This window comes from Peromyscus eremicus, chromosome 15, assembly GCF_949786415.1.
Source record: "Peromyscus eremicus chromosome 15, PerEre_H2_v1, whole genome shotgun sequence".
In the NCBI taxonomy this organism is placed as follows: Eukaryota; Metazoa; Chordata; class Mammalia; order Rodentia; family Cricetidae; genus Peromyscus; species Peromyscus eremicus.
In genome coordinates this window covers 13,796,955-13,823,723 of record NC_081431.1, presented here as the reverse complement: position 1 = coordinate 13,823,723, position 26,769 = coordinate 13,796,955, and the positions used below count along the sequence as shown (strand labels likewise).

The 26,769-nt window shown below is 44.8% G+C and overlaps 1 protein-coding gene across 3 annotated transcripts; it reads right to left on the bottom strand.

The window, feature by feature from the left end:
• Positions 1–440: 440 nt before the first annotated feature.
• Positions 441–26,019, bottom strand: Lbr (lamin B receptor). Of its 3 annotated transcripts, none has more exons than XM_059281155.1 (14): positions 25,929–26,019; positions 22,159–22,337; positions 20,270–20,479; positions 17,205–17,288; positions 16,799–16,991; positions 14,946–15,142; positions 12,124–12,178; positions 8,026–8,217; positions 7,071–7,174; positions 6,238–6,363; positions 3,934–4,102; positions 2,663–2,743; positions 2,442–2,564; positions 441–2,155 (listed from the first exon to the last, which is right to left on the bottom strand). In XM_059281155.1, the coding sequence occupies exons 2-14, from the start codon at positions 22,321–22,323 to the stop codon at positions 1,995–1,997; spliced, it is 1,860 nt and encodes a 619-aa protein (XP_059137138.1). In that variant the 5' UTR covers positions 22,324–22,337; positions 25,929–26,019; the 3' UTR covers positions 441–1,994. The 3 variants fall into 3 exon arrangements, with proteins under 3 accessions (XP_059137138.1, XP_059137136.1, XP_059137137.1); XM_059281153.1 differs by lacking the exon at positions 25,929–26,019 and adding an exon at positions 25,650–25,808; XM_059281154.1 differs by lacking the exon at positions 25,929–26,019 and adding an exon at positions 25,328–25,490.
• Positions 26,020–26,769: the final 750 nt, after the last annotated feature.

Below are 26,769 nucleotides of genomic sequence, written 5' to 3'. Positions count from 1 at the left end.
GTGAGACTTCACTAGGTAAGCAGGGTCTGTGCTGGCTTTCAAATGAACACGTGTGCTTCTGCTGTGAATACAGATTTGCTTCAAAGTGTTACAGACCCCACCTAGTGTTCTTAAACAGCAAAAGCTTAAAATGACCAGTTTTTAAGAGTTGGGACTTCTGACCCTACCCCTAAACTCTCAGATTCCCAACCCATTATTTGTTGGAGTTTTGTTTTTTGAGACAAGATCCCACACTCTAGACCAGGATGGCCTCAAACTTACTCAAACCTCCTGGATTGCTGTGATTACAGGAATGAACCACCACTGGCTCAGGTTCCAGCAATTTGAAAGCTCTGCTATAAACCTGATGAGTCCCTGCAGCTCAGAAAGATCCAAACGAAGAATGATGGGGCTCCTGTGTAACACCAGAGCTGCAGGCAAAGAACGAGGCTCTAAAGAGATCAAAGCAACTCTTTATTTTCAACTCAAATCTTCCTATAAAGCTTGCCAAACATCAAAAGAAAACAACCTGCAGCACTACCCTAGCTCAGACTCGGTTCTCACTACCAGGCAAAGAACCCAATGTCTTTCATCTTACCCCAAAATCCCTTTAAGTGCAGCACATACATGCCGATACCAGGAGAAAAGCAATATAAAAACACCTGCTTGCAGACCTTAGGACTAGTAAAACAGTGACAATTTCATAAAAACAGTCTAAAAATGATAGAACGCAGAGTGTCAACTTCATGATCACAGTAACATAAGCTACTTTACATACACTCTAAGCTTTGGAGCAGAACGAACATTTTGCATCTGGCTCATATGTGATATGTGTAATTGAAACCCAAAAGTATACACTATAATTACATCCTTAAGATTCTGGGGACAATGTAGTTTTGAATATAAAAGTCTAGTGAATTTGCCACTTGTCCAGGACAGTTACTATGAAAGTAATCAACTTCACTAGAATTCAGTGGCTACCACCAGCTTAGTACATCTATTAAACTGAGACAGAAAACAAAAGTTTAAGTCAGCTCCTTAAAGTTGTTTCAGGTAGAACTCCTTTCTAGAGAGTTCTGAAGACATAAAGGATACAAAATAGTATAAACTGTAGCAAAAACACTGAATTTTAAGTCAAAAATATACAAAAATAGTAGCCTGAAATGGCAATTTTTCAAACACCAATGTGTGTAAAAAAATGTTTAAATAGTGCTGTTACTCCAAAAATATACTTTTTTTCTATTTGCAACAGTTTATAAAGGCAAACACACCTGCAAATTGAGGTAGCAAAGCCAAATTCACAAACTTTGGATAAAAATAACTTTCCTATGTTTTAACTTTAAATGAATTCTAATTGCTTTACACTTTTAAATTCACATTACTTTACAAAAACTTAATTTAAAACACTGAAAATGTTTTTGTTTAAAAAAAAAAAACTAGTTAGTTCCTGACATTTATCTCACATTCAAAAACTGTACAGAAAAATCACAAGTCACCATATATTACATAAAAGTAAGCTATGTATTTACATTTCCAAAAGCACTTTTAAAGTCTGAGGTCAAGCCACTGCTATGAATGGTCACCCTTAAATAGGGCCTGCAAGAGATCTGCTTACTCTTCACATAGACCACCAATACTGGGCTGGGGTTTGCATGACCTAGATTTAGAATTTTCATTCCTGTCTCTTTAAGTACAATGTACTTAAATAGCATAGATGTACTTTAAGGGTTTTCACTTAAGAAAATTCAAATGGCAAAAACAACTGAAAAATCAAAAAACTACAAAAATAAGACTTCAGATTTTTAGGGATGAAAATTTTCCTATTAACAAGCCCTACCACGTTTTTACTTTCCTTATGTTAATGCTACACAACTATATAAAGGAGCTACTATTTGGCTCTATAGTCCTGACTCAAACACCAAACCTAGAGCTCCTGTCAGTGCATCAACAGTGAGGTCGTTTGGACTTGGTGCTGTTGTGAGAGGCGTCTGGCCTGCTGAGCCACCGAGCACGGGTCAGTAAACATAGGGGAGTATGCGGTAGGGCACGCGCTGGCAGTACTTCTCCCAGGCCAGGCCGTACTTCCTCTTACACTGGTGCTCATCCCGTGCTTCTCGGTGCACAAGCAGCGTGGTGAAGTAGATGACGTAGAAGTACGGCAGGACGTGGTTAAACCCTGTAGGTGACAGCAGCCACTCAATTGATTTCCACTACATGATTGTTCCTGATTTCCCTCCAATACCCAAAGAACTAGTTTTCTGAATCAAGGTATGCCAAATCGTAAACCAAATGTTCCATACAGTCTTCTTAGGAAAGCCAACTCAAAACATTCCCAATCCCTTCAGACACCAAGAAAACAGGCCCCAGAGCCCAAAACAGGCAGGTGCTCTCACCCCACCACAGCAGCCAGACTTGCTCCAACCAATGACACAGAGTGATCAAGTCGGCACTGAGATGCTTACCACATGGAAGGGACCACGCCAGAGCCATGATGAGATCACCCAAATAATTGGGATGGCGAACAAAGCCCCACCATCCAGAAACAAGCAGACTCTTCCCCGTGGAAGTATGAATGGTCTTTAAGTCTATATAAAAACAAAAACCTTTTAATGACCTCTAAAAGATGAAGCATAGAGACCTACACATAATGTATAAATATCAATCAACAAACTGAAATCCTTACGTGCCAGCTTCGGGTCACTGGGGTTCTTCCGGAATGCATTTTTCTGGGAGTTCGCGCAACGGAAGATGACATAGCCACAGACTGAAATATTAAAATATTTTCCTGTTAGTAACTGAGACGTAACCGAGCATCTAAAATCATCTGGAATTTCTCTTAAAAAACTTGTTTCTGAGCCCTAAGGAAATGTGCACAGGGAAGTCTGATTTCTTGAAACAACTGAATAAACAAACACCCAGTCCCTAAATCTCACTATCAACCCTCTTGAAGGCAAAAGTAACACAGCCCGCCAGCCATGCCCACGAAGAACAGGGTCTGGGACGGCGGCAGCGGACACTGACTCCAGGCTATCTTGTCTCTCTCTGAGACGTGCAGATACTTCCTCGGTAAAATAGCAGCTGAGTCAGAAGCCGGCAGCCGCACTTCAGCGTGAAACCCCTCAGCTTGGCAGAGTTACCCACACTTCAACACGACCACACAATCTGAACAACAAATACAAATCTCCACTTCAGCCTCTGTAAGATCAGACTGGTTGTGATTAACTCACAGGTGCCACTGACAGGAATAATCAATGGAGACACTAAATTAACCAGGTGCTTGGGTTTCTTCTTCCATCACAGATACTCAGTGTCCTAAAACTAACTCTATTTGAAGTTCAGTGCTGATTTTCCCATCCACTTCTGGTGAAGGTTTTGAATGATCACAAAGGACTAAAGGAAAACCACCTGACCTGAAAAACAGTTGGGCCTGGTAGCCCTCACAGCAGCCAAACTGGACTTCTCCCTCTGCCTGCCACCCCTTACCTGTGCTGACTTGGCTCCCTGCCTGTCTTCCCACTGAGCCTCAAAACCCACATCCTCCAGTAAGTACACGGTGATATTTTCCCCAGAGGACTGGCTCCCTTTCCACTGCCTGCTGTGGTCACACCCGCCCCTCAGTACAGTTCATGAGCACCTCAGGCCACAGTATCTGGTACTGTGTCTACTGTAAGACCGAAAGTTGTATGAAGACCAATCTCCTTTTTAAGATCTCTAGAAAATGCAGGCATCTGACAGAGAAGAGAAACTGTTCCTAAAGCAATTCAAGTTCAACTGCTTAAAGTACAAGGTTCCAGTGAGAGGATCAGTGGAGCTAGCATGTCTTCCACTCTCTGCGAACTTCAGAATTTTCTCAGTCCTTTTCCATCACCAATTATTTCAAACCTGTGATCAAGGAAGATGGGGTGTGACAAGAGCAGACGCAGGACCTCGGACTGAGCGGAGGCCAACACTCACGTTTCAGAGCAATGATGAAAGAAGCAAAGGGCCAGGACAAGTCATGGGGATGGCTGACCAGGTAAAAGGCCTGAAGGCTGTAGGTGAATGGGACCCACACTAAATCCCCAAAGGCCAGCATGAAGCCAAAGCCATCGTGGACGATGTCCATGGTAGTCAGCAACGCTTCCTAAAATGAGATGGGAAGAAATAAAAACCACCTTATGTTTAAAGGATTTAAGCCAAGTACTAATTTATGACCAAGTGTGTTAAGTGAAGGCATACCAAAATGTTGAAAGGCAGGAGTTCAGTTGCTCTGGCCTACGTCACCATGTCCCACCCATCCTGCCTCTTCCTCACCCTAAACTCCTGCAGTAACAGACCTCTAAACCCCCTCAGGCTTCTGCCTTTGCCCAGGGCCTCCCTGACCTCACCTTCTTGCAGCCTCAGTCCCTTCCTCCCTTCCCTCGGCAGCCTTCCTGACCCTGCACCGGCCAGCCCTTCTCAGATGCCAGCATTCTGGATTCCAGAAAGCCACCAGCCACTCTACTTGTCCACTTAGGTTCTTTGCCGCATTGTAAGCCTCTTTTGTCAAATGTACACGCCACAATGCCTAGCAGAGGTAATGGGTTCGAAATGTGTTTGTGGAAAACCAGTATAACCACCAACCAAATCTGGATCATCTGAACTCTCCTATGCATTTTCCACAGAAGCAGCAAGCTGGCTGGCAACAAGGTGAACCAATGGTTTCACACTCATGCACACACTAAGAGTTGGTGAGCATGCGCACATGGTCCACCAGATGTCTCTGGACCAAGATACCTAAGGTCAGACTCATGAGCACATCTCTGAATGGCTGAAACTTTGGTTCCTGCCCCGGGGTAGTACAACTAGCTATTGTAGAGCTCTATCGAAAAGCTAGTTCTGGGTTAAAGAAAAAAGCAGTACCTCCAAAGGCATCTACCCCAGATCATCATGGAATAAAAAAGTCAGAGGTCACACGTCTAGGCCCTAAAGCTCACACCCTAGGTATCAGAATGATGCTTATGCCTATCAGCTCTGGGGGCCTATGCTCTGATAGGAGGATAAGATAAAGGTGACTGAGGAGCACAGGGAACAGGGCAAATAAAAACAAATACTGTGACAAAAGTCAGTGAGAGGAACGAGTGTAATGAAGCCCAGGACCAATGAAGACCCTAAACCCTGCTCAGGCTCCAAGGGCCTCGGACAGACTCCTCTCCAAATCAGGTGCGTCTACATGGGCAGTCTCCATTTCCTGTGGCGGTAGACGGACACTGAAAATGTCCCATCAAGTGCTAATTTACAAGCAGCTGCCAGGTGCTGAGGAAATTATACAGTGAAGTCTCGCCCTTCTTTATAATCTAGCTGAGACACAGAGAACAGGCAGAAACTTCCCAACTCCAAGCCTTCTATTGATATCCCCTGAACAGTTTTGCCTTAAGCAGCCAGGGAGAATGCTAAGTAAAGTGACTGTCCTGTACGCATGAAGGCCCAAGTTCAATCCCCAGAACCCACATTTTAAAAATGAGGTGGTGTGCACTTGTAACCCTAGCCAGGCGAGTCAGAGACAGGTGGAGCCCTGGGGTCTGCTGCTCAGTCAGCCTAGCCTACTTGCTAAGTTCTAGGCCAGAGACACCTCATTTTAAAAAACAGTCCAAAAAGTGACACTGAGGTTGTCCTCAGGGCCTCACATGTATATGTACATATACACCCATGTGCATATGTACATACAAGAGCTTTTCCTTAAGATGCTAACAGAATTCCCTGTTAAATGCTTAGAAAGTCACTTCTAGGGGCTGGAGAGATGGCTCAGAGGTTAAGAGCACTGACTGCTCTTCCAGAGGTCCTGAGTTCAATTCCCAGCAACCACATGGTGGCTCACAACCATCTGTAATGAGATCTGGTGCCCTCTTCTGGCCTGCAGTCATACATGCTGTATACCTAATAAATAAATAAATAAATCTTTAAAAAAAAAGAAAGTCACTTCTAAATAGAGCTGTTGATACACCTACCAGCGTCCATGTGCAGGCCCCCTGAGCCACTACATCATTACCAACACAAGGCAGAGGCAGGCTATGCCACCCTCACTCTGTATGCAAGCAGCTCAAGCTCCTCAGAGAAAAACCAACTCTCAAAGCTGCTTGACTTCATGGCCCCCAAGAACTCAGCTCTTAAAACTTTCTTGTGCAGTCTCAGAAATGCACTCCTGTAATCAAAACTTGAGAGGCTCAGACAGGAAGATCACAAGTTCAAGCCAGCATGGACTACTAGGACCTAAAAAAAAAAACAAAAAAAACAAATTACCTCGTTCCAAAGGGCATCCACCACATACAAGAGCTGGAAACTGTTAACCAAGACCATTGCCAAGGATGGGGCATCACGTTCTTGTACTTTCATTTCAGCCAAAAGCATCACCAAGTTAACCACCACCTGGAAAAAGAGGCAGGAAACACGTCCAGGGACAAGCAGAGCTGACAAGTCCAGGCCACACCACCCCATGGCCACCACTGAACAAGACACCTCAACCCTGACGTGTGTCACTCCCGTGTTACTCTTGCTGACATACAGCCTCACTCTCATCATGAGAACACGGTGGAATGACCCAAATTAAAGGATGGTCTTAATGACTGCTCAGTATCTTCAAAGCAGTGTCGTGGTCATGAGAGACTAAGCAACCTGCACAGACCAGAGGAGACGAGGGACAAGAAGAAAGAATGGAGCGGCCGTAAAGCACTAATGGGACCCAGGAAGGACTACAGTCTTCTTACTAACAGGTCTCCTGTCCATGATGGGCCAGGCATTAATGCAGGAATCCAGCTAAAGAATACAGGGGATTCTTGGCTCTATTTCTACAATTCTCCAAGTCTGAAACTGGGTCAAAATAAGGTCTTATTGAAAAGGGGAGAGAGACAGTATTTTTTACATCATTCCATCTATACTATCACTTTCATAGATATATGTAAAAATGAAAAAATTCTGCGATGTTTAATAATCCATAACAAAGTATCTTAAACCTGTAAAAAAAAATATAGTAAGAAAACTGTAATTATTGTTCTTTAAAACTGCCTACTACTACTTTCCTTCTAGACATAAGATAAAGTCATACCACTGAATTTTAACAAAAATAAAAAACATACCCATCCAATCAATCCAGGACGCAATTCACAAAAGTATTTGAGATCAAAAGCACCAATTCGAGGATTTAATTCACGGCCAATGAAGAAATCATAGACAGCATTTCCTGGGAAGGGACAAGTGTTTACCCAGTCAAGTCAAAGTCTTTAAACCCAACTGCTCCCTCAAGAGACTGCAGAAGTGAGAGGCCAAGGACAGGACGACCGACTGGGGAGCCAGCACGACCCCACCCGCCTCCTGAGAGCTCACGTGACCAGACAGATCCCCCAACTCTAAGAAACTGGAGGCTTTTTTTTTTTTTTTTTTTGGTTTGTTAAGACAGGGTTTTTCTCTAACATATCCCTGGCTGTCCTGGAACTCACATAGATAGATCCACCTGCCTCTGCCTCTGGAGCACTGGGATTAAAGGCGTGTGCCACCACACCTGCCTCTGGTTTTTTTTTAAGTATGCAATTTTTTTAATTTTATAATAGGAAACTTTTTTTTTTTTTTTGAGACAGGTTCTCACTATGTAGATCTGGCTGGCCTCAAACTTGGAGAAATCCTCCTGCCTCTGCCTAACAAGTGCTTAGACTAAAGGCATGTATTACCACATCCAGTCCATAGGAAACATCTACAAAATCTCTTAGGTCAGAACCAAACAACTTGCAGCCTGGTTTTGTTTTCCACTTTTTTAAGGGATTTATTACTTGGCAAAAATAAATAGATGATTGATAGACAGGAAGAATAAATAAACTGTGCTGCCAGAAGTTTTTAGGCATCTAATAACTAAAAAGAATGAGGAAAAAAACATTTGAACTTTGCCTTCAACTGTTTTCTTCCCTTGTTTCTCTTCTTATGTCTCTTCACTTCCCACAATTAAACTAGGGAAACAGCAGCAGCAGCAGGCTACTCAAGCGCAGCCATGGCTACCGAGGCTCTAGGCACACCCAGGGAACACGTGATGTAACTGCTCACCAGAACTGGCCGGGGCCAGCTCATCCCTCGGGGCCTTCCAAGAGTGGGCGTAGAGGTAGACACTCAAGAGCACTGCGAAGATGATGGCTGCAAGTGCAAACTGAAGGAAGTGAGTGTACACAAAGTGCAGCTCCACGTCCCAGAAGAGAGCCGCTCCCACGGCGGCGGACGTCAGCACAAAAGCGTAGAATCCTTGGGGAGAGAGAGAAGTTAGTTAAATCATCCCGGGGCTCACACTTAGGGTGCCCAAATTAGCCTTGATTTCTTGGGCTCAAAACACCCCCACACACACACCCCTTATCCTCCTGGGCAGAGCTACTAGCCAGTGCAGTGTTTTATATTTCAGTCTTATTTTCATTATCTATATTATAGTCAGAAATATGCAAATGTGCAATGTCCTTAAGATGTAAATACCAGAGCTCTCGTACTGTCTTCCAAAAATGTTAACATTCATTTGCACTATGAACCATCATTACCTACTGATAACTAAAGGAAAGCTGAAAGAAAAGTTTTTAGAAATTTCCTGTTAAATTGAAAAGAATCTCAAAATGCACTACTCCAAACTGTCAGAGTCCAAAGCCAAATAACGAGCTCCCAACAGAGACTGGCAAGCACACGTTTTTTAAATCTAATACTACTTAGTAGCAGAATGATTTTAGTAGGCATAAAACTATAAATATTTATGTTGGAATTCACTAGTCAGTAATGGTATAAAGATTCCAGTTATATTCTGCCACCTAGAAAACGGATGTTAAGATACCCTACCCTCACAACAGAAGCCACAAGCAAACCAAGTGTGGTCACTCATACTTGTCATCCCAGGACATGGCCAGACCAGGCTACACTCTGATGCACAGGCAGACTAAAACCCCTGAGAGGGTCTACAAGTCAGTTCACTGGTGCCAGCCAACCGTGTGTGCGTCTGTGTCTGTGTGTATGTGTGTTTGGTGGGGAGAGCAGTTTCCGCTAAAGAAATCATTTTTCTTGCAAAAGCTGAAGTGCTGAGGTATGTTCTAGATGAAGTCATCAAATTATATTTCAATTAACAGTCAAACACAGAAAAGTCATGATCACTAATGAGATTTCTAAGCTTTGCTAAAGTTAAGAGGGACAACACAAATTTGCTATCTAAACTCATGTTTTCTACATACCAAGTTTATTCCAAGGAATAACTTTAACCCTCATAAAATTTATGAAGTGGTCAACACAGTTGTTTTTCACGCTATAGTTTATGCAAATTAATCACTCAAAATGTCTTAGGAATTTCCTTAGTGGTGAAATCCATAAAAAGAAATCAAGTAATATTAGAAGCAAAAATAAACAGAGGAGGGAAGTTTTTACAAAAGGACCAAGTGCCCAGGTGCAGTGCTCGGAACAGACCACACCCTCAATGGAGACAAAACACAGCTCAGAAAACCAACAAACCAAGAGCAAGAGACCCGAGGGCAAAGTCAACAGCCCACTTCTGCCCAGACCCCACAGTCGCAGGCCAGCGCAGACAGAAGACAGAGCATGTCAGACTCCCAGACAGGGTCCACCAGCAAGGAGCTCAGCAAGAACAAAAAGATGGCCTAAGGCCTGGCACAGAGCTGGCTAGGATGGCTTGCAACTTGGCCCTTAAAGGCAGGCAGCCCCAAAAACGTTTCTGCTTCCCTTCTAGAATCCTGTAGAATCATTTCAGGTAAAAGTCCTAGGCAAGCCAGTAAAAAAGTACCACCCAAAACTAGCAGAGAAGAAACCAAACACTGAAATTTATTCAGACCGTTCCTCGCTTACAATGGTTCAACTTAGGAATTTTCTACTATAGCATGCACAGGACAAAAAGCAAGACACATTCAGAGCCATACTCAAATTTGGATCCAGGCAACAACATGCCATACGATGTCCTCTCCTGGGACTGGACAGTACAGTGAGCTGCATGATCACAAAGATGACCAGCAGATGCTCTACAGTGGTAGGTCAGCTGCAGAAAGTACATCTGCAACTTAAGGTATGGCCACACTAAGACGGACTTATACAGACATAAGCACAGTCCTAAACTGAGGAGCATTTGTCACAGAACTCAAAAAGAAAACGAGTCACTCCATCCAAGCTAGTAAAATGAAAATCATTTAAGGATAACTACCGCACAGATTTCTTAAAAAAGCATTAGTGGAACTTCATCACAGTCTTCAGAGGGTTAAGTTGTACCGAGCCCCAACACATGTGCTGACCACGGAGATACCTAGACCAAGGGGTCAACGTCCACTCCAAGTTGTTCCTTCCCTACACAACACGAACGCACCGATGAGTGCCCAAAGCTTCCTAGTGTCTGTCAAGTGGACAGTAAATACAACCTAGCCCATACAACTACATCCTACCAGGAAAACTCCAGGAAACAGAAGACACTGATGTGGGAAGGCATAATTGCCAGAAAATACAAGGCGGCAGGCAAGAAGGGACCCAAAGCTTTCTCCTTGCTTTTTCAGTTAACAGTGAATTTCTATACCCTTCCTTACAACTTCCTCTTAATTAAGAAGCAATAATAATTACAGCTTCTTGGTGTAAAAAGCATAGGTAAAGATGCAGCTTTCAGGTAAAGTTGACAAAAAGAATGGACACAATTCAAGAGACAGCTCAGAGGCCAGTCAGCTGAAGCCACGCAATCATTGACAGGAAGGATCAAAGGTGTGCACCGCCGCCGCTGCCACCACCACCACCACCACCACCACCACCACCACCACCACCACCACCACCGCCGCCTGGAAAATGGTAAATGCTATTAAGAAAATTAAAGGTGGTGGTGGCACATGCCTTTAATCCCAGCACTTGAGAGGGAAAGGCAGGTGGATCTCTTTGAGTCTGAGGCCAGCCTGGTCTACAGAGTGAGTTCCAGAACAGCCAAGACAACACAAAGAAACCCTGTCTCAGAAAAATAAAAAAGAATAAAACATGCTGGAAAGCGATCTCTGTGGTTAAAAGTATATGCTAGGCACCGGAGGGATGGCTCAGTGGTTAAGAGCACATCCTGCTCTTTCAGAGGACTCAGGTTCAGTTCCCAGCACCACACAGTGGCTGACACCCTGTAACTCCAGTTCCAGGAGTCCACCACTTCTCTAACAGCTCCCACACACACGGTGCATGTGGTGGTTTGAATAGTTATGGCCCCCATAGACTCATGTGTTTGAATGCTTGCCTTATATGGAGTGGCACTATTAGGTGTGGCCTTGTTGGAGGAAGTGTGTTACTGAGAAGGTAGGCTTTGAGGTCTCAGATGCTCACACTACATCTAGTGTGGGACATGGTTCATCTCCTGTTGCCTTCAGATCAAGATCAGCTGTCTCTCCAGCACCATGTCTGCCTGCATGTTCCCTTGCTTCCCACCATGATGATAATGGACTAAACCTCTGAGCTGTAAACTAGTCACAATTAAATGTTTTCCTTTATAAGAGTTGCCGTGGCCATGGTGTCTCTTCACAGCAATAGAAACCCTAAGTCAGACAGTGCATATACACACACTCAGGCTCATGCACGCATGCATGCACGCTCACACACACACACACACAAATAAGTAATTAAATAAAAAATAAAGGGGAAGCAATGGCTGCTCTTCTCAACCTAGGAAACCACTTTGGTTTCCCAGCACCCACATGGCTGCTCAAAATGGTTAGTGACTCCAGTTCCAGAGGATCCAACACCTACTTCTGACTGGCATACATACATACATCCACACATGCAGGCAAACACTCATACACATAAAATAAAAATAAATCTTTAAAGGAAAAAAGAAACTAACCAGGCTAGCGGCACACACTTGTAATGTCAGTACTCAGGAGGCTGAAACACAAGGGCTAGCCTGTATTACAAAGTGAATTCCAGGCTAGCCTGTGTGACATACCGAGGTCCCATCTCAAACAAAGTAGAAGGAAAAGAGAGCCAGATACTAGGAATAACTATTTGGTTCACACAGCATTTTTCTTACTAGCTACTAGAATAAGTTAATTTAGTCACAATTCTTCAAACTACTAAAAGGTAATCTACTGTTGAATATCCCAGTGAATCAGTGCCAACAGTTTAAAAACTATAAAAGTTAGATCATTGAATATTTAAGGAAATCACCATTTAGTCTATACTTGAGTCTTCTTCCATCAACAAGAGGTGTTCCTTCTACAACCTTAAAAGAAAAAAAAAACATTAGATTTTAATTTAAAAATTCAAGCACATTATCACCTTTCTTATATACACACATATACAAGCATGTGATCTTCTCAAACTCTTGAATTTCACTATACCCAAGAAAGTAAGTATCTCACAGTAGAAAATACAGTAATATGTAATGGCAAGCCCTTGATGAAGCAACCTCACCGTCAGCCATTTACCTTAAACATGGAGCTAGTAATTTCTCAGTGCACCAGGATTACTTCAACAACCACCCTTACTAAACCCTCCCATGCACAGTACAAGATTTAGTGTGCTCCAAACTCTCCACTGGCTTCCCATCACTAACAAAATGGTCTCACATTTGTGAGGCTCTCTTTAAGAAAAAATATGAACAATAAAAGAAATAACACACAGAAATTAACAAGACCCACGATCTACAACTCGATGAACTTCCATAGTTAGAATAGTCATTCAGAAAGGAAGTTGTGGAGCTTCCCGTTCCATTTTACACTTTCAGTATGGAATATATTTTATGTACTACCTATGATCACAACCAGAAAAATCCATGACAGGATCAGAACCAGAAGAACAACTAGCATTATATCTTCTTTCATAACTGTGTCCATCACTTGCATTCCGTCCTTCCTCTTATATTTAGCCTTTCTTTAGTTAAGAAGAAAAAGGAGAAAAAGCTGGAGGAAAATGATGCTTAGAATGTATGAAGTGAGGTCACACAAACTCAAAAAGAAAGAAATGTGCATGCTCTCTCTCATATGGGGAACCTAGCCAATAATATGCATGTACATGTAAACAATAGTTTAACAAGAAAGGCTTTTTCAATCGGGCTGTGTGCTGCCAACACCATGTATACACTGACTTGTTCCACTGTTTACACACGCTCCTCTACTATGCTGAGCGTTACTCTCCAGCAAAGGACTATGAGCATACTTCCCAAGTGGGAACCACCATGGCAAACCCACTGCACACAGCACAGCGAAGCCCCCTAAGAGGGTGAGAATGCTGCCTGAGTAAATGGGCAGCCACATATAGCCTCAAGTAGCCACTCAAAAGTATAGCTGTTCACTTTAAACTGCCCAACACTAAGATAGTATCACCTGTCAGCACCTCTGCATTTGCTGTGGAACGGGAACCCAGGACAGAAATGTAAAACCTGAGATCACAGGATTGGCGAAACCCCAAGAGACCCTTCTCGATTGCAGGTGTCTTGTTGGGCTTTAGTCTGATAATACAGATCCAGGATTTCTCGACCTTGAGTCTGTCTGACACATAGTATCTATCTATCTATCTATCTATCTATCATCTATCTGCATATCTCTATCACTTTGGTTTGTGTATAGGCATGATTTTTAATCACCAAAGCTAATTTTCCAAATAAATGTTACCTAGCTTAGATAAGCCTCATGATATATTAATCTGAACAGAGCCCTACAGTAAGAATGACTGTAGGTCCATCATCACAGAAGCCCAGGACAGCCAGTAACAATGAGATGCAGCTCTGTCCTGCTAACACAGCTTCCAGCTGGCAAAGCTGTAGTCTGCTAAGAATAAGGTCTGAATAAATGATGTGCTGTTTAGGACAGCTCATGTTCAACACGAGCTGTTCTACATCTAAGGAAAAGTACACACCTGAAAGCAGGCTACTCAGCAACGGAGGGAGTTTAAAGGGTACTACATGAGTCTGAAAAGGACTCAGTGTTCTTGACAAATTTCTACGGATGGAAACTGGAAACAAACTTTAATCTGTATTTTGTTTTTTTTTTTAATCCACGGAGCTCAGAAGACAATGACTTAAGATGTTGTACCTGAAGTGGACACACTGAGGAAGTATTCTTTTCCCCAGCTGCTCCACCAAGAGCCAGACTGCCATTAAATGGCTTACTCTTCTCTGTTTGAATTGGAAGGTATGACAGAAATACTGAATATCAACTTGACAAGATCAAGAATCACCTCAGGGCAAACCTCTAGGCCCAGCTGTGAGGAAGTTTCTAGATTGGGTTGAGGTGTGAAGACCCAGCACCATTTCATGGGCTAGGCTCCCAGACTGAAGAAAGAGAGGAACAATGGCTCAGCGATTAGAACACAGGCTGCTTGCTCTTCCAGAGGACTCAGGCGGTCATTCCCAGCACTCCCATGGATGCTCACAACCATCTCTAACTCCAGTCCTAGGAGATCTGATGCCCTCTTCTGGCCTCTGCGAGTACTGCACACACACAGTGCACTTTTGAAAAAAGGGGGAAGAAAGCTGAATGCTATTATTCATCCTCTCTCTACTCCAATGATGCAATGACCAGAACCTCACTCTCCTGCCACCATCATTTCTTTATATGGATGTTACCAGCAAACCATGAGCCAAAGTAATTGGCTTTCTCTTTTGTCGGGTATTTTATTTAAAAAGCAAGAAAAGTAAATACAGGTAATTAGACAAGAAATCTAAATCATATTTTTAAAGTTATGCTTAATATGTGAAGAGTTATAGGGCACAGAAATAACTGTTTTAGTGTATGACTGACAGCTTCTAACTTTGAAACTGCTATAAATGTAAACAATAGCAAAGAAGTCAGACAAGTTTCACAATACCATGCCTCTTCAGCCAGGATGGCACATGCCTTTAATCCCAGTACAGGGGAAGCAGAGGCACACAGATCTCTGTGAGTTCAAGGTGAGCCTGGTCTCCCTGGTGAGTTCCAGGTCAGCCAAGACTATACAACAAGAACCATGTCTCCAAAAAAAAAAAAAAAATACAAACCCCAAAATCTTACCTTCCCAATCGGCAGAAGGTAAAAGAGAGCCTGAACAAAAAACCAGAGGAGGTAGATGCCACACACTCTGGTTTCCCAGAGTTCGTCCAGAGCTGGCAGAGGAGGAGGGAACGTCAGCAGGCTGGGGTCTTTCTGTCTGCACTGCAGCAGCAGCAGGAAGAGGACAGCAGGCAGGCCGAGCATGATGAGGAACGCACCTGCAAACAGCAGTCCAGGGGACCCACACTTGAGTCCAGTGTGTTTAGTTCTCAAAGTCACATGGGCTTTCTATTTATGTACACTTACATATTTTTACTTAGGGCAACACTAGCCTGCTAGCTGTTTAAAACCAATCTATAAAGTAGCATCAAAAACTCGCTTATCCAGGGGCTGAAGAGATGGCTTAGTGGTTAAAAGCACTTGCTCTCAGAGGACCTGCATTCAGTCCCCAACATCCACCAGGTGGCTAGCTCACAAACATCTGTACCTCGGTGTTCTTGTGACCTCCCTAGTCACCAGGCACACATGTGGGGCACATAACAAGCATGCAGGCAAACATTCATACATATGAAATAAATAAATCTTTTAAAAGAAAAAACAAACGCTCCCTATCTAGGCTAAGGAAATGAATGGTTCAGCATAGAAGGGCATTTGCCACAAAAGCCTGACAACAGGAGTTCAAACCCCAGGATTTACATGTGGAAGGGAAGGAGAGGATTAACCCTGACCTCTACATGAACACTATAGCATTAGCTTGCTTACTCTCTATCCTTCCGCCTCCCACCACCACACCAAATAGTAATGTAGTAACTTTTTAAACTCTGTTTCTACCTGTCACATGCCCACACAACTTGGGTAAGTGAGGAAAGCATGAACTCCCCTCAGAGACCTAACTCTGAAACTTTCAACTCCAGCTACCACCAAAAAAAAAAGAGCAAGTGCTAAGATCTGGACACCAAACCATGGTCATTCTAATCTTTTTGAGGAGAGGAAACAGGATCTTGTTACAGAGCCTACACTAGCCTTGAGCTTACTATGTAGCTCAAACTGGCCTTGAACTCTATAGATTCTCTTTCCTCAACCTCCCAGTTCTGGATTATAAGCATGAACCACTATACTCAAGCCTGAAAATGGGCCCTCTAATCTTTTTCTCAAGACAGGGTTTCTCTGTGTAGCTCTGGCTGTCCTGGAACTCGCTCTGTAGACCAGGCTGGCCTTGAACTCACAGAGATCCTCCTGCCTCTGCCTCCCGAATGCTGAGATTAAAGGCATGCACAACCACCTCCCAGCAAGCCCTCTAATCTTAATAGACTTCATATCCATAAATTTCTAACATTTAACATACTGTCACACTTACAGAACACATACAGATTTTGGGTGATGCTGAACACCATCTGTGAAAGACCAACTAGCAAGGTGTTGTAACTTACAACAAGCAGAACAGGTAAGCCAAGCAGACTATGAGCTGTTTGGCTGAGGTCCTGAGCTTCACCAGCTTCTCACACTCACTACTGCACAGGCTCTGCACACTGCCTAGCAGGAATGCAAGCCAGGCCCTGCCATCTCCACTCATCCCTAACAGCTCTCTGCCCTACAGGACCACCACCCCTTCCTGCATCCCTCGCCTGGGCAACTCTCTTCACCACTCCTTTGCAGTTCCATCCTCAGGACCTAATAGACACCTGAAGCTTTAAAGAGAGCCACGTCAGCGCCCTTTCTACTCAGGCCTTTATACCACTGCTCCTTCTCTGGAAAGTTCTTCCCCAGTCTCCCGTCTCCTCATACGCGCTCCTTGATGCACAGAGACCTTTCCTGTGCATGTGGGAGCAACTCTACCCACGCTTTCTCCTCCTTCATGGGGTTCTACCACCTACCAGGTACTCCTCCAAACTCCAAGTCCTTCCTCTGTGGGGTGGTCACTTGAAAGGTTTCCAAAGGTGCAGGTCCTCTGGTAACAAGCTTTTGTTCCTTGGACTCGACTTCCTTGACTTTGACCTCTTCTCTTCTTGGACGAAGGCTGTACTGTGTAGCTATGTAACTGCCTTCTGGTGACAAAATAATTCTTTCCTAGTTTGAAGAAAAAAGTATTAAATATCTGTAGTTTACAATTAATGCAAATGCTACTAAGCATCTCTATACAGCTGTGAATGTACAAGAATAAAATTGTTAAATTACATGTAGTTTTAAAGACAGAACATGAACAAATGAAATACAACAATTCCCGAGAGTGTGAAGGGAAAAGAAAGAAAGAGTGCCCCAGATGAACAAGTACTTTGCTACCTGCTTGTTTTTATGTGATATGTCATTCCTCTCCATATGTTCGGGCTCCCCGTTGTATACATTGATGCTGTTTCCAAATGGCTTCTAAATGGGATATGAAAGCATCATAATCAGAACTGTAACTGACTGAAAGGATCACAATGATAACAAGTTACTACTGGAAATGAACAGAGACAAGCTAAAAGCCAAAAGATAAAATCAATGAGACCTCCCTGGTTTTCAAAGGTCAGCTCTTACAGTGCAGACTGTGTTCTAGTCTTTTGATAAGGAAACTCACGATGTAACCAGCTGGCCTTAACTCACTACGTAGCTTGGGCTGGCCTCAAATTCATGGCAATCCTCTAGTCTCACCTTCCTGCCTGAGTACTGGGATTACAGTTGTGCAACACCATGCAAGTTTTGGAACAAATGTTTCCATCTTTCAAACACTCTCATACTAAATGTTTCAATAATTTCACTGTTAGATACTTAACATTCCTATGAAAGGCAGGTAAGTAAAAACTGGCAAATTCATTCATAAGCTAGAAAAAAAATGAAGAAAAAACATTTCTTCAGTGACCCTAAACAGTCAACAACGGGAAGAGTGGGTGCTTGAATTTCATGCTACCTGATATTTAATTTTCCTTCCTTGCAAGAACTTGTTAAGCCAGGGCTTGCAACAGTCTCTTCACTCCTCTGTAGACCGGTAACCAACTAAAGCACTACTGAGCCGGAAACAAAAATCCGACCAAACATATCCACTGACAGAGCAGCTGACAAAGGACAGCACTGACACAGTGGGTTCTAGCTCAGCGCCTTCCTGAGCAACGGAGCAGTCACCATACACTTAAGCTGACCGAAGTCAGTCAGCAAATGGAGCACACACCTAAGAGCTGTGTGCAATACCTCAGGTTTTGAATAATCTGTATTAAGCACAGAGTTGGAACACAGCCAGTCAGCCAACTCTAAACCATGCAAACTACACGCCAATGCTTTTCATTAGATGGATAGCAGATATACGATGACAGAATACTCAACACTGTGAGGTAAATTATTCAGAAAGAGCACAACCAAGAGTGGAAAGGAGCAATCCTAACATGCTGTCCAAAGCTGAGGCAGCCTGAAGGTAAACTTGCTGTTATAATCCTCAGAATGAAAATCCGCATTCGTAGTCTTGACACTGGCATAAACATTCTCACCTAATCCAGCAACAAGCCTCTGTTCTGCACTGTCCATCTGATCTAGCAGTTCAGTTTCATAAGAACTTAGTCTAAGCCGGGCGGTGGTGGCGCACCCCTTTAATCCCAGCACTTGGGAGGCACAGCCAGGAGGATTCTCTGTGAGTTCGAGGCCAGCCTGGTCTACAGTGCGAGATCCAGGACAAGCACCAAAACTACACAAAGAAACCCTGTCTCGGGGGAAAAAAAAAAGAACTTAGTCTAAGGAGTTAACCAGATGTTACAGAAAATAAAGTGTTTAGAATACTGAAAATTTGGAAAGAATACTGAAAATTTGGAAAGAAAAATACTAGGATGCACCACAGAACTGACTTTAACAATAACATCTATATAATTTATTATATTTACTATGTAACACAACAAGAGAAAAATTTTCCATGGCAAGTTGCTTTCATTATTTTAACATTTTAAAAGTCTAACTACGCCGGGCGGTGGTGGCGCACACCTGTAATCCCAGCACTTAGGAGGCAGAGGCAGGTGGATCTCTGTGAGTTCGAGGCCAGCCTGGTCTACAGAGCTAGTCCAGGACAGGCTCCAAAGCTACAGAGAAACCCTATCTCGAAAAACCAAAAAAAAAAAAAAAAAAAAATTAAAAAAAATAAATAAAAGTCTAACTACAAGAGTGCACTACAGTCTAGTTTTTAATATTATTCAAAGCCTGCATGCACTGTCTCCAGAAGAGACAGTATAAATGAACAACCTTCTTTTTACTTTAAACACTGTATCTGCTCTACCGTCACTGTCGGAAACAGCAGTTCTCAACCTGTGGGACCAGACCCCTTCGGCACACCTCCATCTCCAAAAATACTTACAAGTCATAACAGTAGCAAAACTGCAGTTATGAAGTAGCAACAAAAATCATTTTATGGTTGAGGGTCACCACCACACCAGGAACTGTATTCAAGGGTTGCAGCATTAGGAAGGTTGAGAACTACTGCTCTAAAATATTCATCTGCCAAGTGTGGTAGCTCACCCTATGATCTCAGCACTGAGCAAACTGAGGCAGAAGGATTATAACGAGTTCATGGATAGCCTGGGCTACCCTATCTTAGAAAAAAAAGTTGAAAAAAAAACCAACAAACCTCACTGTGCTAGGTCTCTAGGCTCCATACGTTTCTACATGAAAGTCAGCCCACTGAAAACACCCGTTTTCGATAGCAAAAGTGATCAAGTACAAGGATGCCAACCAGAGCGAGAACGTCTCTATGACATAGTTGTCTCATCATTTCACAACCTACAATCTATGTCTGAGTCGATGGACACATTCTTCTTTTTTTTTTTTTTTTTTTGGTTTTTCGAGACAGGATTTCTCTGTGTAGCTTTTGCGCCTTTCCTGGAACTCACTTTGTAGACCAGGCTGGCCTCGAACTCACAGAGATCCGCCTGCCTCTGCCTCCCAAGTGCTGGGATTAAAGATGCATGCGCCGCCACCACCACCCAGCTGATGCACACATCCTTTAAAGACCACATACGAATAGTACCCTAGTGACGTTATTTAGAGGTTGCTAATGTGACAGGTCAATGGGGAGAAATGCTTTCCTTCCTGCCCAATGATCCGAGTTTGATCCCTTTAACTCACATAAGGGTGGAAGGAGAGAACTGACTACACAGTTATCCTCCAACCTCCACATGTGTGTCTATATGCACACTACACATACGTACACATGCACACACTGAAAACTAAAAAATCAAAAATAAAACATTTTTCTTACATAGTCAAAAGAACTATATTTCTTTTTCACACACATGCTACTGCCTTATATTAGTTATCTCAACAACCAAAGCGCACATCATCTGAACAGGCATTTATACAAGGGGAAGCCAGTGCAGATACAGAGAGAAAAGTACCAATACAAGCGGAGTCAGTTTAACTTGCAGAATTTCCCTCCGTGCTTCCTTTTCCTTAATGTCGGCCTGGTGGGAGGCAGAGGCAGATCTTCTGGAACCTTTTGGTGCCCTGCCAGGGGACCGGGAGCGTGACCTTGAGCGGCTGCCACGGCGTCTTGAAGGAGAGCTGGAAGTTGAGCCACTTTTCCTTTGCTTAAAGGATTTTAAAGGCTAGAAAGGGAGAAGCAATAGATGTTTTCAGAACACTAACATCCAGTGGCAGACCTAAGCTAGAAGAGGTCAGTAAGGGCCACTATCTGCTGCCACCCATTCTAAGCATCAAGGGACTCACGGGTCTGAGAACTGATCCCTTTGGACCAGTTCCTGGGAAACAAACAGTGCTCCCCTCCTCCTCCAGCTTGGAAGGTATCCCCGGAATCAGTGTCTATCCCACCAGTTGTATATATTCCCAGTAATACAAGAACAGCTTCTAACTGAAAATGACCAAAACCGACATGGTCAAACATAATTAGCATGCAACCAATTTTTCAAAGTTAAGCAGCTCTACAGGGTCACTCCGAAACCCACTTGAGTTCTTAACAAAGCATGCATTTAACTCCCTTGGTCAGCTGCACTCTGCTCTCTCTGATCCACTGCAAATCACTCCTTCCTCGTTTCTCGGGATACAGACGTGAGCCAGGCAAACCCCTGGGCCTCTGTCCAGGGCTGTTTCGTGTATATGGTGCTCAGCTAAGGATGGCATTTACATGTCTTAAATGACTGCTGACAGCATTAAAAGAGAAGTCATATGCCATACCACCTGGAGCTGCCCCTAAGCTACACAAACTCCATGAGCCATGAAGCCTAAAACACAGAGTGTGATCCACAGACCATGGGTTCAAACTATTAGTTACTGGCCAGTCACAAGGTCCAAAACTGTAAACTTCTTTTTCTATTTTTTTTTTTTTTTTTTTAGACAGAGTTTCTTTGTGTAGCCTTGGCTGTCCTGAAACTTACTCTGTAGACCAGGCTGGCCTCGAACTCACAAAGATCTGCCTGCCTCTGCCTCCCGAGTGCTGGGATTAAAGACGTACGCCACCACCAGCCAGATCCAAAACTGCAAAGTTCTAAGTAGACAAAGCATTTTGACTAAATAATTTCATGCCTGTAGAAAACAACTAAAACTCTGCAGCTTTAAGGCATTTTCCTAGAAATTAATTTTTATGCATTTTATGTTAAATATTTATATTCCATGAACCAATATTTTAAAATCCAGGCCCTCAACAGATAGGCTGGAAGAGGGAAGCTGTGAGCTGGCCTCAAACCTAGAAAACGTCACTCTGATTAAATCACCAATGTTGAGGAAGAAACTTAAGCCCTGACAAGAGGTGGTGGCACATACCTTTAATCTCAGTACTTGAGAGGCAGAGGCAGCGAGATCTCTGAGTTTGGGGCCAGCCTGGTCTATAAAGCAAGTTCCAGGATAACAGGGCTACACAGTGAGACCCTGTCTTAAAGAAAAAGAAAAAGAAAAAAAAAAAAAAAAAACAGAAAAAAAACTCAAGTCCTGTACATAACTATTAAAAAATCCCAAGTCTGCCTGCCTCCTGCGGACGCCTCCACCGTCCCCAGCCATCCACCTCTCTGGTACTTGACTGTGTCTACATCATCCATAGGCCTTTGGTATGCTGCCCGCCCTACACCTGTTTTCCCATTTGTCCTAGCACTCAACTCAAGGACACAGTGCTAAAAACATCCCTAACCCAGGGCCCTCTCCTACCCTGTCAAATGCACTCACAGCAAACACCTCCCAGGAGGGCTCAGACCCACACCTCCTTCACACATCCCCTGAGCCAAGAACAGATGCGCCCCAAGGCCCTCCATCCTCCGCAAGACTAAGGTCCACTCACCTTCACATCGCTCTCCTTCAGTTCCAGCTCAGTTCCATCTTTGTATTTCACAGTGTACAGCTGGGATTTGCTGTCATGGCTGAGAATTTCTACTTCATAATAAAGGGAGCTCCCAGGCCATCGACCTCTGACCACTTCACCCTCGGCAAACTTCCTACTTGGCATTTTCTAAAATTAGTCTGAACAATTTTAAAGAAAAAAAATTCAGTCAATATTTACTACTTTTTTTTTTTAAACTAGTTTGACCCCTAAAACTAACTTTCTAGATCTGTCAACTGGTCAAGATTTTAGGGCCAGGAAGCCTCCAAGGAAGGCGTGCACAGGTCCTTATTCTATAGATGATAAACTTGAGCTTCAAGTTCACGTTCTATCAAAATTCACAAACGTAGGTGGGGATAGCAGGACAGCACGAATCATTATCTGAGCTTCATTTTCTTTCATTGGAGTCACTCTGTAGGCGAGGACTTAGCCACTGGGGACATGAAGTGGCACTGAGAAGTACAACACAACATGCATCTTTTGTAGTACTCAGAACGCTCCTCACCTGCAGGAACCCAAACTCAGAACATCTCAAAAGGACACTTATTTTTACATGTAAATCTGCAATGCCATCTTTTAAAAGCTTTAAAATGCATTTAATTATATAACAAGCTACCTTACTGAAAAATAATAAACTATGAGACACCAGGAAAGTTAGAAATGTACCAACAGGAACGTTTCAAATCCTTAATGAATAACATATCTGAGGTTTACTTCATAAAGTTTGCATTCTCAGAGTCAAATCCCAAGTGCATACTAAGTAACTCTGCCAACCACCCAAGCCGACAAGTACCTGGCCTTCATCCAAGTTCACCTCTCAAGCCTAGAGCGGACACCTACTCCAGGTGGAACATTCTTTGCCACTGTTTCAAAACATGGCCCATGAAACCTTATATATACTTCAAGAAACTACAATCTTCAGGAACTGTCCTTTACATAGGGCAGTTTGCCACCCTTCTAGATACATCAAATGCTAGCTGTGCTCCCAGCTCTGAGGCAGTCACGTTCTTCTCTTCACTGACTACCAAATTCACAGATTCACAGGATAAAACAAGTGCCTCTGGCCAGTGCCCTATACCAAACGATGGAGCGAGCAGACAGAAGAGTGTTCAGCTGAAGATGTCACCTGCTAAGCAATTCTCCATTATCACCAAAGCACATAAAGACACTCTTCACACATGCCTGCCAAGAGCTGGTTATGCAACCCAACAGCAACACATAAGGACTCTTGCAGACTGGAATTAAGGAGAAAGTTACATTACCTACCACTCCCAAGTAAGTCTTTCTAAATACATTTCTTCACTGTTAATCGCCTGAGAAAAAAACTTCACAAGCTTTGTTTATTTAGACAGACAGCAGATGAAAGTAAACACAAGTGCTTATCTGGTGATTAGAGGCACATTACAGAGACTGCCTCAGTCTCCCTAAGGTGTGATAGCATCTCTGGGGTAATGAGTATGTTTGACTTGGAAGGGGAAAGAGCCCAGAAGCTTTGGGAATGAAGATGGACTGGCAAAGAGTACCTGAGGACCCTGGGGGAAAAGAAGGGCAATGGCCACTTCTGCACAAGGAGGATGGCCACAAACAAGGAAGGTGACAACATCAAGCTCTGTCGGTTTCGACACTTGGTCCCAAGCCTCCCTGGGCAAAGAGGAAGGAAATGTGCTGGGCTTCCTTCTCTGGTGTCCCCTCTTCCTTCCCAGACCGCCCCAAATCAAACAATTACTAGCATTAGTCTCCTACACTGGTCATCCAAAGTTCGAGAAAGCCACAATGTCTTTCTATATGAAGATGGCACTCCGGGTTTACTTCATAAAGTTTGCATTCTCAGAGTCAAATCCCAAGTGTACACTAAGTGCAACACTTCAAAACCTTGAAATATGAGCGCTTTGGGGCTTCCGGACCACCTGTACCTTTAAAAGGGCCCTTGAACAGATTCATTCTGGACCATCTGAAGCATTCATTCACTGTCATTTCTCCATCCAAATACTACCCAGGCCCAATCCTACTTAGCTTCTGAGATCAGATGAAATCTGGAGGATTAGGATGGTATGGCCCTACACTCAGTTATTTCTCTATTGCATCAGACACCCTTTTAACTACATCTGTGCAACAATGAACCCAAGTCAATGTCAAAAAAAAAAAAATTATTACCTATTAAGTACAATACCTTGGGATACATAAATCAAGGCACCCAGGAGATATTTGAGCCTTAGTTTTTCAAAAATGTGTCTATAATGTGAAAGAGTCTGAAATTTGATCCCCAGGAAAAGGGGGAGGGAAAGAATTAAGAACTGAGACTTGGCTGGGCCTGGTGGCTTTAATCCCAGCATTCCAGGAGGCGGAGGCAGAGGCAGACAGATCTCTGAGTTGGAGGTCTGCCTAGTCTACAGTGTGTTCCAGGACAGCCAGGACTACCTAGAGATCTTGTCTCAAAACACACACACACAAAAAAAAAGAACTGAGAGTTGATGGTGATATTCCATATGGTAGGAGACAATAAAGGATGGGACGAGCAACAATGATGTGCATGCCACTTTGCCCAAGATCCATACACAGTCAGAGGAAGCTATGTAATAGGATCCCAAAATATTGCACTGCAGGAGAGAATTATACCGGAGAGGACAAGGAGGCTCCAGACACTAGTGCGTGTCCTGATGCACCAAACTAACAAGTCAAGATAGGCAGATAGGCTTCCCTTAAAAGGGTGTTTCAGCCAAGTCAGCAAAGAAAGGCTGTTTATGAAACACAGTACCCTCAATCCCACACAGCAGAAACACGGGGATTCTCAGGCGTTTTTCTGTTTGAGTGTCACTTAGCACTGGACTCCTCACACATTAGGGTCCAGTATATTACTATGTACCAGTGCGACAGATTTCTTTCTGCTACTTTGCTCACGAGCAAAGGGTCTTTCATCATTTCTCCACTTTTCCAAATCCATTTGAGGTGGCAGAAAGAAAAAACTCAAATGATGTCTGACAGCTTTCCTTTAACATCTGAGCCGGTACAGGCCTGCTGGGCAGAACGCAAACAGGAACCCGCTGGCAGGGTCCGTGCCCTGGCAGAGCCATCCAGAGTGGCCTTTTCCCTTTAACACCCAAGGGTACATTTATCATTTGGCCCTACTCACTCGCGCCCTCCTCCCCACGCAAGGCTCAGAAACTAAACCGAACTTCTCGTCGCCCTCTCCGGATCAGGTCCCCCATCCCGCGCTGTCTCTGCAGCCCCAGATCTACACGTGCTTCTCTGCACCTGGGCTCCGGCCCTCCTCGCACAGCTGGCGAGCGACCCACGACGGGGTCGGTGACGGCAACGGCAGGGTGACTCGCGGCCAGCCCGCCGTCCGTCCCTGAAGTGCCCCGGAGCAGGCCCTCGACACCCGGGGGCGCACTCAGTGGCCCTCGAAGCCGCAGGAGGCGCGAGGCCGGCTGTCACCGCGCAGAAGCACTCACGAGGCCTGGAAAGGCGGGATGGCGCTCCGGGAGTCGGGGCTTCGCCCTCCGGGCGGCAGTTAGCTCCTCCCCGAAGGCCGCCCGCCCTCCGAGGGCCGGAACGCCGCGGCAAAGCACAGCCCCGGCCGTCCGGAGTTCCCTACGCGCGCGTCCGAGGGGGAGGGGGGAGCCCGCGATTCGAAACCCGCGCCCCGCTTCCGGCCCGCGCGGCCCCAGCCTCGCCAGCCGCCCCGGGGACCCTCCCTCCGCACGCGGCGGGGACCCGCGGCCGACGCTCACCTGACCGCGCTCCGGCGGGAACTCCAGCCACTCCGGTCACCCAGCAGCCCGCGGCGGTTCCGCGCGCGCGACACACTCGGGCGCCGCGCACTCGCGCCTCCCAGGTCCCGCCCCCAGCGGGGCCTCCGGGCTCCCATTGGTCCCTCGTCCTTTTGAATCATCGCCGGCGCTGGCGATTGGTCGGGCCCCGTGGCGCGTCCGGCCCGCCCGCTCGTGAGCGTCCGGCGTCCCCACCCGGTTTATCTCGGCGGCCCAGGCACCGCGGCGCGCTCCGGCCCGCGCTTTCCTGCGGAGTGTCCTGAGCCAGCGGTGGCTGCGGGCCGCTCACGGCGGTCTGTGCGGAAGACGGAGCTCGCGTGACCGCCGAGCCGAAGCGGCCGGTGCTGTCACGCCGCGCTCGGTCTGTGTGTGTAACCCCGAAGCAAGGGGACCGCGCTCTCTGCTCGGCCCGGTCCGAGTGGAAATCGAGCCCGGCAGAAGCCCGCGAGCGCCGAGTCCTGCCTTGCCCCGACTCCTGCAGGCCCGAGTCCCAAACTTGCTCCTCTCCCTGCTTTTTCCTTCCTTTCGGCTTGAAAGTTCACAGCAGTTCGTTAAAGCCCGCTAGCTCGCAGTGCTGTTTTTAAAGGCGTTTCTAACATCACTTATTAAATACATCTGAGTGGATTCCTGCTTCGGAAGCACCGTGGGTTCAGATGCAAGGCTGAGTAGGCCTTTTACGCGCAGTCTAGCTTCGGGTGCTGTCATCGTCTCAGTTACAAACAAGCGAGTGCATGGCGCGTCCTCACTTCGCCAATGAGTTCCTCTGAGTCCTTCCCCGAGGACGAGTGCTGACATCGAACTG